Below are 12869 nucleotides of genomic sequence, written 5' to 3'. Positions count from 1 at the left end.
CACACACACACACACACACACACACACACACACACACACACACACACACACACACACACACACACACACACACACACACACACACACACACACACACACACACACACACACACACACACACACACACACACACACACACACACACACACACACACACACACACACACACACACACACACACACACACACACACACACACACACACACACACACACACACACACACACACACAAAAATGTATGAAGTAAATCATCTTTATTACTTTAAGAAATATTCCCACTGTAGCTACTGCTAATCAATGGAATACAATAAAAAACAGTGTTTTCTGTGCTTCACATGTGGAGTTTCCCTTTCTTTTCACTCCTTTTAGAAGGTTTACCAGTGTGGAGTGAGAATGGGCCTGCAGAAGGACACTGCCAGCATTGCCTTGTAAAATAAAACGGTTTGTTTCTCCCAAACTTCCTCCATAAACGGACCCGACTGTTACCAAAATCTGTACTTACTTATTTAATAATAATCCTGCTCTTATTTCTTATTTATTTTTGTAGTTTGGGCCATCATTCATATCTACACTAACTATCGTAATTGCTGATAACTTGTAACACAGTAACATCACTACAATCAATGAAATCTGAGCAACAAACATCAGCAGTCCAAGCATGTCTTTATTCTGTGTCCACTGGAAACATCCATCACAGATCAGACTTGCCTCATCAGCACCATGTTATTATTACTGATAGAAATGATGGCCACAACTGCAAAAATAAGACCCAGTACATATAAACAGCAGTATACTTTAAGCCAGCACAGATGACTTCACTGTGAGTCCACTGCACTGCAAAAAAGGTGTGTCTAAAAACAAGATAAAAACACTAACTCTGAGGGAAATGATCTTGCTGCATGGACAGATAATTTCACTTGACAAGACTTCTTAAATTAAGATTATTAATCTAGAAATAAGCATGTTGAACGCTTAAAATAAGAATTTAACTCTAAAAACAAGATAAATTAAAGCTGCAAGCAGCGATGAACAAAAACTTTAGAAGTGTTAGATAATGTTAGAAATTTAGAAGTGTTAGATAATTTATCTTGTTTTAAGAGTTGATTTCTTATTTTAAGTGTTAAACATGCTTATTTCTAGATTTTATAATCTTAATTTAAGAAATCTTGTCAAGTGAAATTATCTGTCCATGTAGCAAGATCATTTCCCTCAGACTTAGTGTTTTTATCTTGTTTTTAGACACCTTTTTTGCAGTGTGTGTGCTTCAGTAAACAGGGGGCTGCAGCAGCAGTAGTGCTCCGTGTTCAGCTGTGCTCCTTTGTCTTAGCCACCCGTCATATTACACCTCCACCTTCTTCACTGTCACAGTGACTTGTTGTATTTAATCCAGTGGACCACCAGGTAGCACTCTGGTTAGCGACTACTGCACAGAATAACCACACATCTCAGATTCTGGGGTCGGTACGGGAGTCTCAGTTTTACCATAGCAACATGTAGTGCTGCTAAGTTTGTCACAAGTTCAATCATTTGTGTTTTTAAGTCTGGGCCTCTGGCAGAGAGCGGCCTGGCTCACATGGCACTGAGGGCCCACCCATCACTAGTCCGTTTGTGCTACGACACAAAAGAGCTTTGGTTGCCGTGGCGCCTGTTGTTGATAAGGAAGCGCTGCCACCAGTTATGGTACCGTTGAGGTTTCGGTAGGGTCGCTGCCGTGGTAACGAGGCCCTTCTGCGTGGGGCGGGAACAGCAGCTGAACCACGGAGGCACACTGAGGGAAAACTCAGACCCACCAGACAGCAGCCAGGACAGGAAATGACCTCATCCTGCTCAGACGGGTCGCTTGGGTCAGAGGGCTGGACCTGTGTTACACTGTAACCGTTAGCCCGCCCTCCTCGGCCCCACTGCACCTGCTGGCCAATGACAAGGCCTGAGCTGTTGTTGTTATCCAGTCGTGGCAGAGCAGGCAAGGAGGGCAGGGGGTTGGAGATGGGGAGTCGCCAGCCATTGGTCTGTAAGGAGGTAGAAGAAGTGGAAGTGAGCAGGGGTCTTCCAGCTGAGTTGACCCCCTCAGCTGGCTCAGGAGACTTGGTACAGTCCATGGGTTCTGTTAGACACACATCACCCTCCTCTTCCTCCTCCTCTAATCGCTCCAGAGAAACCATCTCCAGTACGACAGGAAGACCTGAATCCTCTCCCACTCCACCCCCCTCCTCTAACAACTCTCTCTTGTCTGTTATCTCCATCTGCTCCATCTGTGACCTTTCAACTGACAGCCCTGTCTTCTCTTGAATGTCTTTCTTCACATCCTCCCCAATCCCTCTTTTAATGACTTCTTCCTCCTTCTCCTCCGTGTCTTTTGGCGAGGTGACAGTCCTGCTGAGCTCTGGAGTACAGGGCAGTGACTGGCATCTCCTTGGCAGTGTTCTTGTTCCTGCTATCCCTCTGAGCAGGTGGGGGGAGGAACAGGGGTCTCGGAGTGCTGGGAGGGTGAAGGTCAGGGAGATGACAGACTTGCTAGGTGTGTCTAAGAGTTTACACCGCCCCCCATTCAGATCCTGTCTGAGAGAGAATGGGTTGACCCTCGCAGGGGTCCCAAGGAGAGGAGGGGTCGGGGTCGCCGGGGGCAACATGTCTGACTGGCTCCTTGCCAGGCCTTGCCGTTGCTGGCTGCGGTCAGCGGGTTGGCAAGGAGAACTGAGGCGGCGGTATGGACTGACCTCCACCGCCACCGGTTCTGAGAAAAGGAGGGAAGGAGGAAGACAAGTGAGTGAGTAAAGTGGAGTGGAAAATGAGCCAGAGAGAGTCAAAGAATGTAACAGACAAATTAAACCATGAATCCTTCGGTGGTGTGTAGCTGAAGTTCAACCAAAATACCCTCAACTGTTTCCTCAATCAAATATCCCTAAATTAATGTTCAATATGCAAATAAGAAAGAGGGGTTGATAGGGACACAGTTGCCCCCACCAGGCTATTAAGATTATGGCTGCAGAGTTATTCAAAGATAGTGCCCTTCCTCTAATAATATAACCATAACAACAATAATAATAATATTAACAATAATAATAACTACAAAATGCATTTCCTCAGAAAATGCAGTGGATGCTGAAAGCTGTTAAGTTGAAACTAAACCCCAATGGTAGGCCTAAATGTGTAAGAAGGTATAATTGAAAGGTGGGAAGGGGTCTAATTAATGAAGAAGTTGATTATTACCAATCATTTTGTATGTATAGTATTGTATACATTATGTATGGTACATTTACATTTACATTTAGTCATTTAGCAGACGCTTTTATCCAAAGCGACTTACAGGAAGACTAAAAGCAAACAATGAAGGTATAGTGCAAAAAGAGCTATTATTGCATCAATAAGTGCTAGTGATAATTCTTTAAGGAGTAGAATTATCGTGTGGTGCTAGGAAGAAGATGCTCTCTGAAGAGCTGGGTTTTTTTAAAGGTAGAGAGGAACGCCCCTGCTCTGGTTGGAACTGGTAGTGTGTTCCACCAGCGGGGAACAAGAAATGTAAAGAGTCTGGATTGCCTTGGACCAACGGGGGGCAGAGCCAGGTGCCGTTCATTGGAAGAGCGTGGATGTCTGAATCAGGGCGTTCAGGCAGGTAGGAGCAGTACCAGAGACAACTCTGTGGGCAGCAATAGAGATCTGAATTTGATGCTGCAACAGGAAGCCAGTGGAGCTCAATGAGCAGCGGTGTGACATGTGACCTTTTTGGCTGGTTGTAGACCAGGCGCACCGCCGCGTCCTGGATCATCTGAAGCAGTTTTGTTGTGCAGGCTGGCAGGCCTGTCAGGAGGGCGTTACAGTAGTCAAGTTTTGAGATGACAACAGCTTGTGTCAAGAGTTGAGTGGCATGTTGAGTTAGGTAAGGTCTGATTTTTCTGATGTTGTAAAGTGCAAAGCGGGATGACCGCAGTGGTGGGCCGTCAGGGCCAGCAAGGCCTTCTCTGCTGGCCTAACATAACCAGAAATTGATCATGATTATGATAAAGGTTAATTTAATTTTTCATTTACTTTCCCTAAATATCTAAAAGTATTCATATTCTCCTCATGTCATATTATGCTCCTTCCAGTGCTGTTGTTTTTAGGTTAGAGCTTTTATCCAATCAGAATTCAGCTATCTTATGTTGCCAGGCTTTATGAAATCTGCCTGGGCCTTCAACAATGCGGGCGTCTGTGCACTGTAAGTGAACGGGCAAATACAGTTGATAGATAGTTGCGATAGCCAATCAGATCACGAGTTGTGTCAGTAAGGCCCTCTAGCTGGCCTCACGTTGAACGTGACATTTACGCGTCCTGTGATTGGATATGGATACTTACTAGTTTGAGCCACAGCAGTGCTATGCATATCAACACAGTCTCACCCGGGACTGTTAACGGTATGTAAATAATCTGGCGCATTGGCGCAGCTGTGTGGTTGTACTCAAAGCAACAGGTCACAGAAAGTCGTGATACGTCACGTATTGACATGAAAACGTTTTTTTCACAAAGAGACTTGTTTATTGTGTTGCTGTCGCCAAAGTATGGCCGTCTTGTTAGTGTCTTTCTGATATTAAACTGCGATTTTGCAATTTATTGTACAATGTTGTTAAAGCTTGCATATTCTTTGTGGACTCATTTAATAAAACTTTTTGGAAAGATAATTTTAAAGACCCTTTTATTTTTAAGTTTTGACAGTAGCATATCAGATATGTTTTAATTGCTAATGCCGTATTGTTGATTTTTAAAATGCGCCGGATAATAGCCCATTTTGTACACAACTGAGGTGATGCAATGCCTAGTAGTGCTTAAGTGTGTTTCTAACTACTCTCCAGTCCTGGTGTTATAAATGCTGGCATAAATATTGACTAAGTTGGACATCACTGAAGGCCCAAGTGTGAAATGCACCGCCCGCCACTGGATGACCAGGTAACTGAGGCGACATGACTGGAAAAAGTGAGTTGGTCATCAATCAGCACACCTAAGTTTCTCACCACCTTGGTGGGGGCAAGACAAAGGGAGCCAATTTTGATGTTGATGTTGTGGTGTATTGTAGGTTTAGCAGGGAGGACCAGCAGTTCAGTTTTTGAGAGGTTCAGCTGGAGGTGATGCGCCTTCATCCAAGTGGTTATGTCAGAGAGGCAGTCAGAGACCCGAGCAGAGACCGATGGGTCATCAGGAGGAAATGACAGAATGTGTGTACAGTATGCATTGAATGTATATAGAGTATTTATAGTATGCATAGATATATATACAGTATGTGTAGAATGTATGTACAGTATGTATAATATCTGTATAGTATGTATAGTATGACATCAAACCATTTGGTCTGGGTCAGGGGGCATCCCCCCCGGGAGAAAATTTGGTACTTTTATAAGTAAAATGTATCAATCTCTTGCACTTTGAGAGCTAAATGAGAGCAAACACCTCACATAAAATTCTTCACAGTTGGGAGATACCGTATTGTAGAATCTTTTTTTTTTGGGGGGGGGGCATTTTTCATGCTTTTTTATTGAAAGAGACCGAGAAAGGGGGAGACAGAAGGGAGGACATGCGGCAAAGGGACCTCAGGCCAGATTCGAACCCGGGCAAGGACTCAGCCTTAATGGTACTCGCTCTACCAGTGTGCTGTCAACATGCTTTCCACTCGGACATGGAGTAGCCAGCCAGTGAAGAAAAATAGCTGGCTTACACATTCTAATGCCACTATTCCATCATATACACTGATCTGAATGATTGCATATCTTAAGAATTATTGTAAAGGAGAATAAGTGTTCTTTTATGTTTCATTTAAGGCATCTTATTTTGACAGTTTTCTTGTAAATTCTGTGGTGGATTCTGTTAACACACTGTGCTCTTATTTTGAAAGCTGTATGTTTAGTGACAGGAAGTAATTCGTCACAGATTAGCTTTCTGTGATTAAAACAACTTTAATTGTTAGCTAATTTTAGCTTGCGGCTAACGAACGGCATAATGCAACAGCGTGTTTGGATCTGTATTTAGTTCGCCTCGCGCAGACGGACACACACACACACACACACGGAGAGATGATGTGGGGGCGGGACTGATTAGTGCGCGTGTAAGTGTGTGAATGCGCGCCCATGTCTCGGATGAGGACGGAGAGGTGGGTCAGGGTTGACTGGCTCTGCTGAGCAACAGCAACACATCGCAAAATTATTTTATATTATGAATGGTGTACTGTACTATACTTTCAGAAGCTTGAAAAGTGAAGTTAGCGCAGCACACGAGACTATGGCAGGTCAGATTAGAGACATTTAGAAAATGTGCTTCATATTTAATGAAGACACTTTTTAAAAATTCAATTTCATCTTTTTACCAAGTGCAATGGGCTTCTCCCTATCTTCTTCTCGCTCCATGTCCTCCAATGTGAAGACAATGTCAGAGAATGAGGGACGCCTCTCTGCACTCATCTGAAAACAACACAAAGACATAAAGACAGACAAAATATCAGAACATTTGAAGACTCAGAGATGTACACTTTGAATTTGAGTTATAAATAATGAGACAGTGTGTGTTCACTTACATTACAGCAGGTGACAGCGAGGCTAAATAACGCAGCTGGACAATCACCAACCATGCTCTCAAATGCTGCCACGTCCAGACCAAAGTCCTACACACACACACACACACACACACACACCACACACACAGGGTTATAAAATGACACATACAGGCACATTTAGTTCAGGTCCTATCACTGCAACACGAACAACTGCAGCTAGTTTCCATGTTTCTCTACTGAAATAGTTTTCTTCTAAAAGCAGTTTGGAACATTGACATGGAAAACATTATTCTTCCCTCCGTTAAATATAGCAGCTATATGTTCCTGTGTTGTGAGGGTGCCACACATCAATCCTTTGCATCATACACAAGCAGACATGAAGGCTGGGTACCTCTGTCCTGGGTAAGAAGTCAGGATCAGCCTCAATCCGAGCAATGATCTCACACAGGATGATGCCGTATGCAAACACATCCACCTGAGCAGAGGAGAGGAGAGCCTGTAACACAAACATCTCACTACATTTCACCCACCCTACGGGTAGTAGAGAACTGATACCAACACCAATACACGGTGGCCCTGAAAGTTCACAGCACTGCAACTTAAGAAAACATATGCAAATACACAAAACATGAGCAAATTAAGAAAACATCTTCATCAATTTGAGAACACATGCGCAGCATTTAGAAAACAAGCTGCAAAAGATCTTGTGATGCTCCTGAACACATCATCAGTGATGTGACCTGGTGTCCTCGGGTGTTTCGGGTCTGTCAACATCATAAAACCCTCTTCCAGGCGACCCCACCACGGTTGATCAGACCACGGTGTGTGTTCAGATGGCATTCGCTTGTCTCCATGGACCTTCTCTCCAGATCCAGAGCCATCTTGAGGCTTTCTCAGCTGCCTCGGTGATGTTATTGATGGCTCTGGTCCTTGCTCCTCCTGTGATGCCCAGTGCACTGAGTGCTCTGTGGAGTGATTGCCCCACAAATCCTCTACAGCCTACTTCAATGGGCATGCACTCCGCCTTCCAGCCCTGCTATCGACAGCCTGTTACCAAATGTTCGTATTTGGTCCTCTTCCTTTCATGAGCCTCTCCCAAGCGGTCTTTCCAAGACACCGTCAGTTCAATGATGAGGATGTTCTAGGTAGCCTCGGAGACAAGAAGTATATCTGCCCTCAAAGTGGTGCTCATGATGTGCTGTGGGAATCTTAGCTGTTTCTCCACGTCCACTAAAAGCTGACAGTTTCGGGCTGTTGACAGGATTCCTGCTGCCACAGTCTTGTGTCCTGGTCTTGGGTGCCTTCACAAAAGCTATTGCACTGGCGGTGTTACAATCAATCAAATCAAATCAAAATTACTTTATTCATCCCCAAGGGTAAATTCAGTTAGTCTGGTAGAATCTCTGTTAGAATGAGACAGCCTGATGGCTGTAGGAGAGAAGGATCTTTTTTTGGTCCATAAAGGTTTTGTGTAGCAGATGATCTGGGTATTTCAGGATGGCCTGGAACATGTTGCCAGGTCATCTCTCCACCACCTCCTCCAGTGTGTCCAACCTGGCTCCAACCACAGAACCAGCTCTTTAGACCAGTCTGTCCAACCGCCTTGCATCTCTGTGTCTGATGCTGCCTCCCCAGCAGACTGCAGCATAAAACAACACACTACCACCACAGACTGATAAATCATCTGCAGCATCGCACTACAGATGTCCAGAGATCTGAGCTTCAAGAAGAAAAAGAGGCCGATCTGCCCCTTTTTGTAGAGAGCGTCTGTGTTTAGGGACCAGTCCAACTTATTATCCAGGTATACACCTAGATACTTAGAACTTGGCACCACCTCAATGTCCACCCCACAGGTATTCACTGGCTGAAGGGGGGGCTTGAGCCTGCGAAAATCTCTGATCATTTCCTTAGTCTTTGACGTGTTCAGTAGGAGATAGTTCTTGTGACTCCAGTCACTGAAGGCTTTTATCAGATCCCTATATTCAGATTCCTGTCCATTCCGGATACACGCCACAATAGCAGTGTCGTTGGAGTACTTCTGGATGTGGCAGGACTCAGAGTTGTATTTGAAGCTGTGTACAGTGTGAACAGGAATGGAGCCAGAACAATGCCTTGTGGAGCCCCTGTGCTGCTCATTAATGTCCCAGAAACAAAGTTCCCCAACCTGACATACTGTGGTCTTCCTGTCAGGTAATCTGTGATCCACGAGATGAAGGAAAGATCCACTCCCATCTCTCTGAGCTTGTTTTTAAGTATTCACTAGGCTGCAGCTGCTGATACCTTTGCTGATGGTTTCCGCAAATTGGTTTCAGCACCTGGTTATGGCGCCAGTTGTAACGGCCCTCACCGAGAGCTTTTTGGCTTCCCCTTGCTGAGCACAGAAAGCAATTCGGGGTCTCCACCTTTCCCCAGGTGAAGAGGTTCGCCGGGCTAGGCAGGACATCGCTAAAGACCACAACAAATTAGGAAAAAGCGATGAGTCCCACTGGTCTGACTCTGGATATTTAAATTAACAATGGAGACCCGCTGTTGTGCCTTTTGTGTAAATGTACTTCAAAACTTTGTGGGCATGTAGACATCCTAATATCTTTAGTGAATAGGTCCTTATGACGGGGCAGATAGCGGTTGCAATTCATGGTGCTATCAGCAGCCGTAATCCCTCCTTTGTGAATTTGCCCCTCAGTTTAAAAAAAAACAATCCAAAATTCTTTCAACTTTTATTAATATGGTAATTTTTTGATAATTATTGTCTTTTCCCTCAATAACTTTGCGCCAATGTTAGTTTACCAGTGCCCCACTTTTTTATAGTAATGATTGACATTACAATCTACCAACCCTCAATAAGCAATAATTCTGAGGTTATTGAGGGAAAACTTAGTTAATGTCTTACTGGTTGTATAATAAGGCCATGCAGAATAAGGCATTAATAACTACTTAGTAATGACTAATTAAGAGCCAATATGTTACTTATTTGCATGCTCATCAGCAACTAATTAATGTTGAATGTGTATTCCCTAATATAAAGTGTTACCATAATTATTAATAATTCCAAAAGCCATTTTTACACACTCATGATCAATGAAACCCACATAAGTTGTGTGAAGCGAGACAGTACTGTAGTCCAGAAGCAGGTTTACCTTCTCATTGTACAGCTCTCCTCTCAGAACTTCAGGGGCCATCCAGTAGGGGGAGCCCACGATGGCCAGAGGCTGCTTCCCTGCACCATCACTGCAAACACAGCAGGGTTTCCCCTGAGATCAGGCACTCATTCACAGTCACTTTTTGCTGTGAGCTAATAGGGATATCCCATGGGATAGCCCATCACAGACATATGTATAAATATTAGTTTTGACATATTTGTTGTCTGATATGCACTAATGAAGGGATTGATGTTTGGGTGATAAAGAAATGCTGAGAGCTGTTTATTTTATATTTAAATGGTCAGTGATTTAATGATACTTAACACATACTACTGATGTTTATTTAGCTATTTATTTTATTAGTTTTGTTGTTATTTTGTTTTGTTGTTATTTTGTTTCCCATATAAATACCAAACAACATTAAAGGGGACTTTCTCAAACCTAAAGGCTTTAAAAACACAAAAGATGTGTTGAGATACTGGATATAAGCCGTGTTTCCACTAGGGAGGAAAGTGGCCAGGAAAGTCTCAGGCCACACCCTCTCATAAGTCTGCTAAGTCTCCATTACAAGTTAGCCCCCAGAGGGATTTAGAGACTCTGGAGGTGACGTATGGTTTTCGACCGTCACGTAATCGCTTAGCGACAGTTTTGACCATGACGTCACATATGCGATGGATTAAACACTCAACTGTGGCCGCCATTGCTAACTGTGCAAAACGTCAGCAGCTGATCATAAAGAAAGCAGCATGGCTAATTATGCACAGAGTCTCCGCTGATCATAAACACAGTGATCGTGAATTGACTGAAATGACTGTGTACAGTGTCCGGTGCCTTTTGTAAACAAACCGAGATCACTAAGTGAACACCTCCTGTAGCAGCAGCACATACACACTGTACTGCTACAGAGCTAACTGTTAGCCTATTAGCAATTTGCAGACTGGACGCTAAGGGGTAAACATCCCCTCTGGCTCTGCAGCTGGGAGAGACTGCTGCAGGAGGACTGTGCCACTTCGAGTCATTCTTACTAAAAGAGTAAGAATGAGTCTCCAATAACACGAGAAAAAGTTGCTGGATTTGTCTCCAGTCGCTTTCTTGAGGGGGGTCTGAAAAGTCGCTAAATATAGCAACAAAGTTGGTAAGTTGGAAATACTGCTTCACCGGCTTTTACAAATGGCGTGTGTCGCGTAGAGTCACATCCCGCTTAGTGATCTATCCAATCAGTATCCAGGCTGTTTTTCGGGGGAGAAAAAAGACCCTGCTCTTCCACAGGGACGATAAAAGTCCCGACAAAAGTCTGCTCCGGACGGCTCGTATTCAAATTAGGGGGGTTTTGGTGAGTGAGACCCGCCTCATTCTGGGTATTGGGCGGTAGTGGAAACAGCCCTATTGTAACTACTGTACATTTCTTGAGATAATTATGCCAACAAAAGAAAAACATCCAACTTGTGTCCAGTAGCCAATGGTCATGGAAATACACAGTTGCATCTTCCAGTCTCACCCCATTTGTGAGGGCCCGATCAATGCTGCTTGCAACTTTCATTTTCATTTATTTATCTCTGTGTTTTCAGTTATAGAACTGGCTGACAATGCAAAACAATGTGCAATGTATACTTTTTTAAAGAATTAACAATCTGAGTATCTTACTAAGTCATATTTGTGCAAAATTGGTGCACAATCCACCTCTGTGCCAGCAATTACTTCATAAATTAAGGAACTAATGCTAAATGAAGAAAAGCCAAATACCCAACCCATGAAAGAATACGCTCATTGAGAAGGAATTCATCAACATATAATACAGAAAAAAAGACACACTAACATGGGTCTAATTCTGAAACACATCTATATTGGCTTGTCAATAGATACGCATCTGTTTGCTTTTTGTACAAATCATTCAGTTGTCTCATTCACAGCATGTTTGAGTAAGGCGTCATCTCCTTTTGGCTCACACAATGTTTTCTAGTGAAGAATGACATCAGACTTTATTGCAGACAGCAATTCTCTTATAAGGACCCCACTGACCTGTAATCAGGAATCTTCTCTGCCAGGCCAAAGTCTCCCACCACAGCGGTGAACATGCCATTATCACAGCGCACCAGACAGTTCTGGACAGGAGAAGAAACACGAGGTGAGATCTACAAACAACTGTTATTCATTCATTAAATACTTTCTTTCTGACCTCCAGTCATGCCATGCAGATAACTTGGGTTTAATTTGTCCAGGTCCTGATGAAATAAATCATTGTGGAACATGAGTCCTCTGTTTAATAAAACCAAAAGTAAGAACTAAAACCCATGGTGAGGCGTCGTTTTCTCACTGTGGTCCACATTTGTGGAACAGCCGCCCTGAAGACCTGAGGCCATCAGAGACTGTTCAGATTTTAAAGAGCAAACTTAAGACTTATCTTTTTAATTTGGCTTTTACTTCAACCATTTTTAGAGATTTTTCTGCTCATGTCATCACATCATCTCTTTTATTTATTTATTTGCTAACATACATACATACATACAGTGACATCATGGAATCAAACTGCCATTTAAAGGGTTAAAATACTGAAAATAAATATTTGATTTTTTATTAGGACTGAAGTTGATTGAAAGATTAACCCAAAATAGTTGATAAAATATATATCAGTAATATTTTTATAGCATTATTTAGAACGGACATGTCTGCCATCAAATGGCCATAAAGAGATTTTTACATTTTAAATATGACACTACACAAAAACTAAAAATGCATCAAAATAATTTTTTTCTTAATCTTTGACATATCCAAGGCTGTGATAAAAACCAATGCCCCAGCCAAAAATTATTTATTAGATCGAAAATAGCTCAATTTTTTTCTGTTTTTTCTTTGAAAAACAATGACACCGTGCAATCAAACTGGCATTTAAAGGGCTAAAATCCTCAAAGTCTTTAAATGATTGGTAGGTTTGAACAGGGCAGAAGTTGTTTAAGAGGTTTATGCAGAAAAAAGTAGAAAAAAATATTAATCTGTAAAGTTTTTATAGCATTTTTTTCGGAGGTGGACGTTTTTAGCCCGAAGGGTCTGAAAGTGTAGTAAATTTGTACAGTTATTATTGACCCATTAGAAAAAAAAATTTAATTTCAAAATATATCAAGAAAAAAAATCCTTCTTCCAAAAATCATGTCATTTTCAGTATCAGCCAAAATTATTGCCAAAACAAAAGTGAAAAATGACTGAAATGGCTGAAAAT

At 42.6% G+C, this 12869-nt stretch overlaps 1 protein-coding gene across 1 annotated transcript in view; it reads right to left on the bottom strand.

Moving 5' to 3' along the window:
• Positions 1-568: 568 nt before the first annotated feature.
• Positions 569-12869, bottom strand: part of LOC131972743 (dual specificity testis-specific protein kinase 1-like) — a 34563-nt gene continuing 22262 nt past the window's right edge. The window contains exons 5-10 of the mRNA XM_059334441.1: positions 11675-11757; positions 9653-9743; positions 6907-6990; positions 6537-6623; positions 6330-6423; positions 569-2735 (exon numbers count right to left, since the gene is read on the bottom strand). Coding sequence (XP_059190424.1) covers positions 1537-2735; positions 6330-6423; positions 6537-6623; positions 6907-6990; positions 9653-9743; positions 11675-11757 — 1638 coding nt within the window. The 3' untranslated portion in view covers positions 569-1536. The remainder of the gene's footprint in view (positions 2736-6329; positions 6424-6536; positions 6624-6906; positions 6991-9652; positions 9744-11674; positions 11758-12869) is intronic.

The sequence above is a fragment of the Centropristis striata genome, chromosome 1 (assembly GCF_030273125.1).
Source record: "Centropristis striata isolate RG_2023a ecotype Rhode Island chromosome 1, C.striata_1.0, whole genome shotgun sequence".
NCBI lineage: Eukaryota > Metazoa > Chordata > Actinopteri > Perciformes > Serranidae > Centropristis > Centropristis striata.
Note: the sequence above shows the minus strand (reverse complement) of the source record. Positions and strands in the feature narration are given on the sequence as shown.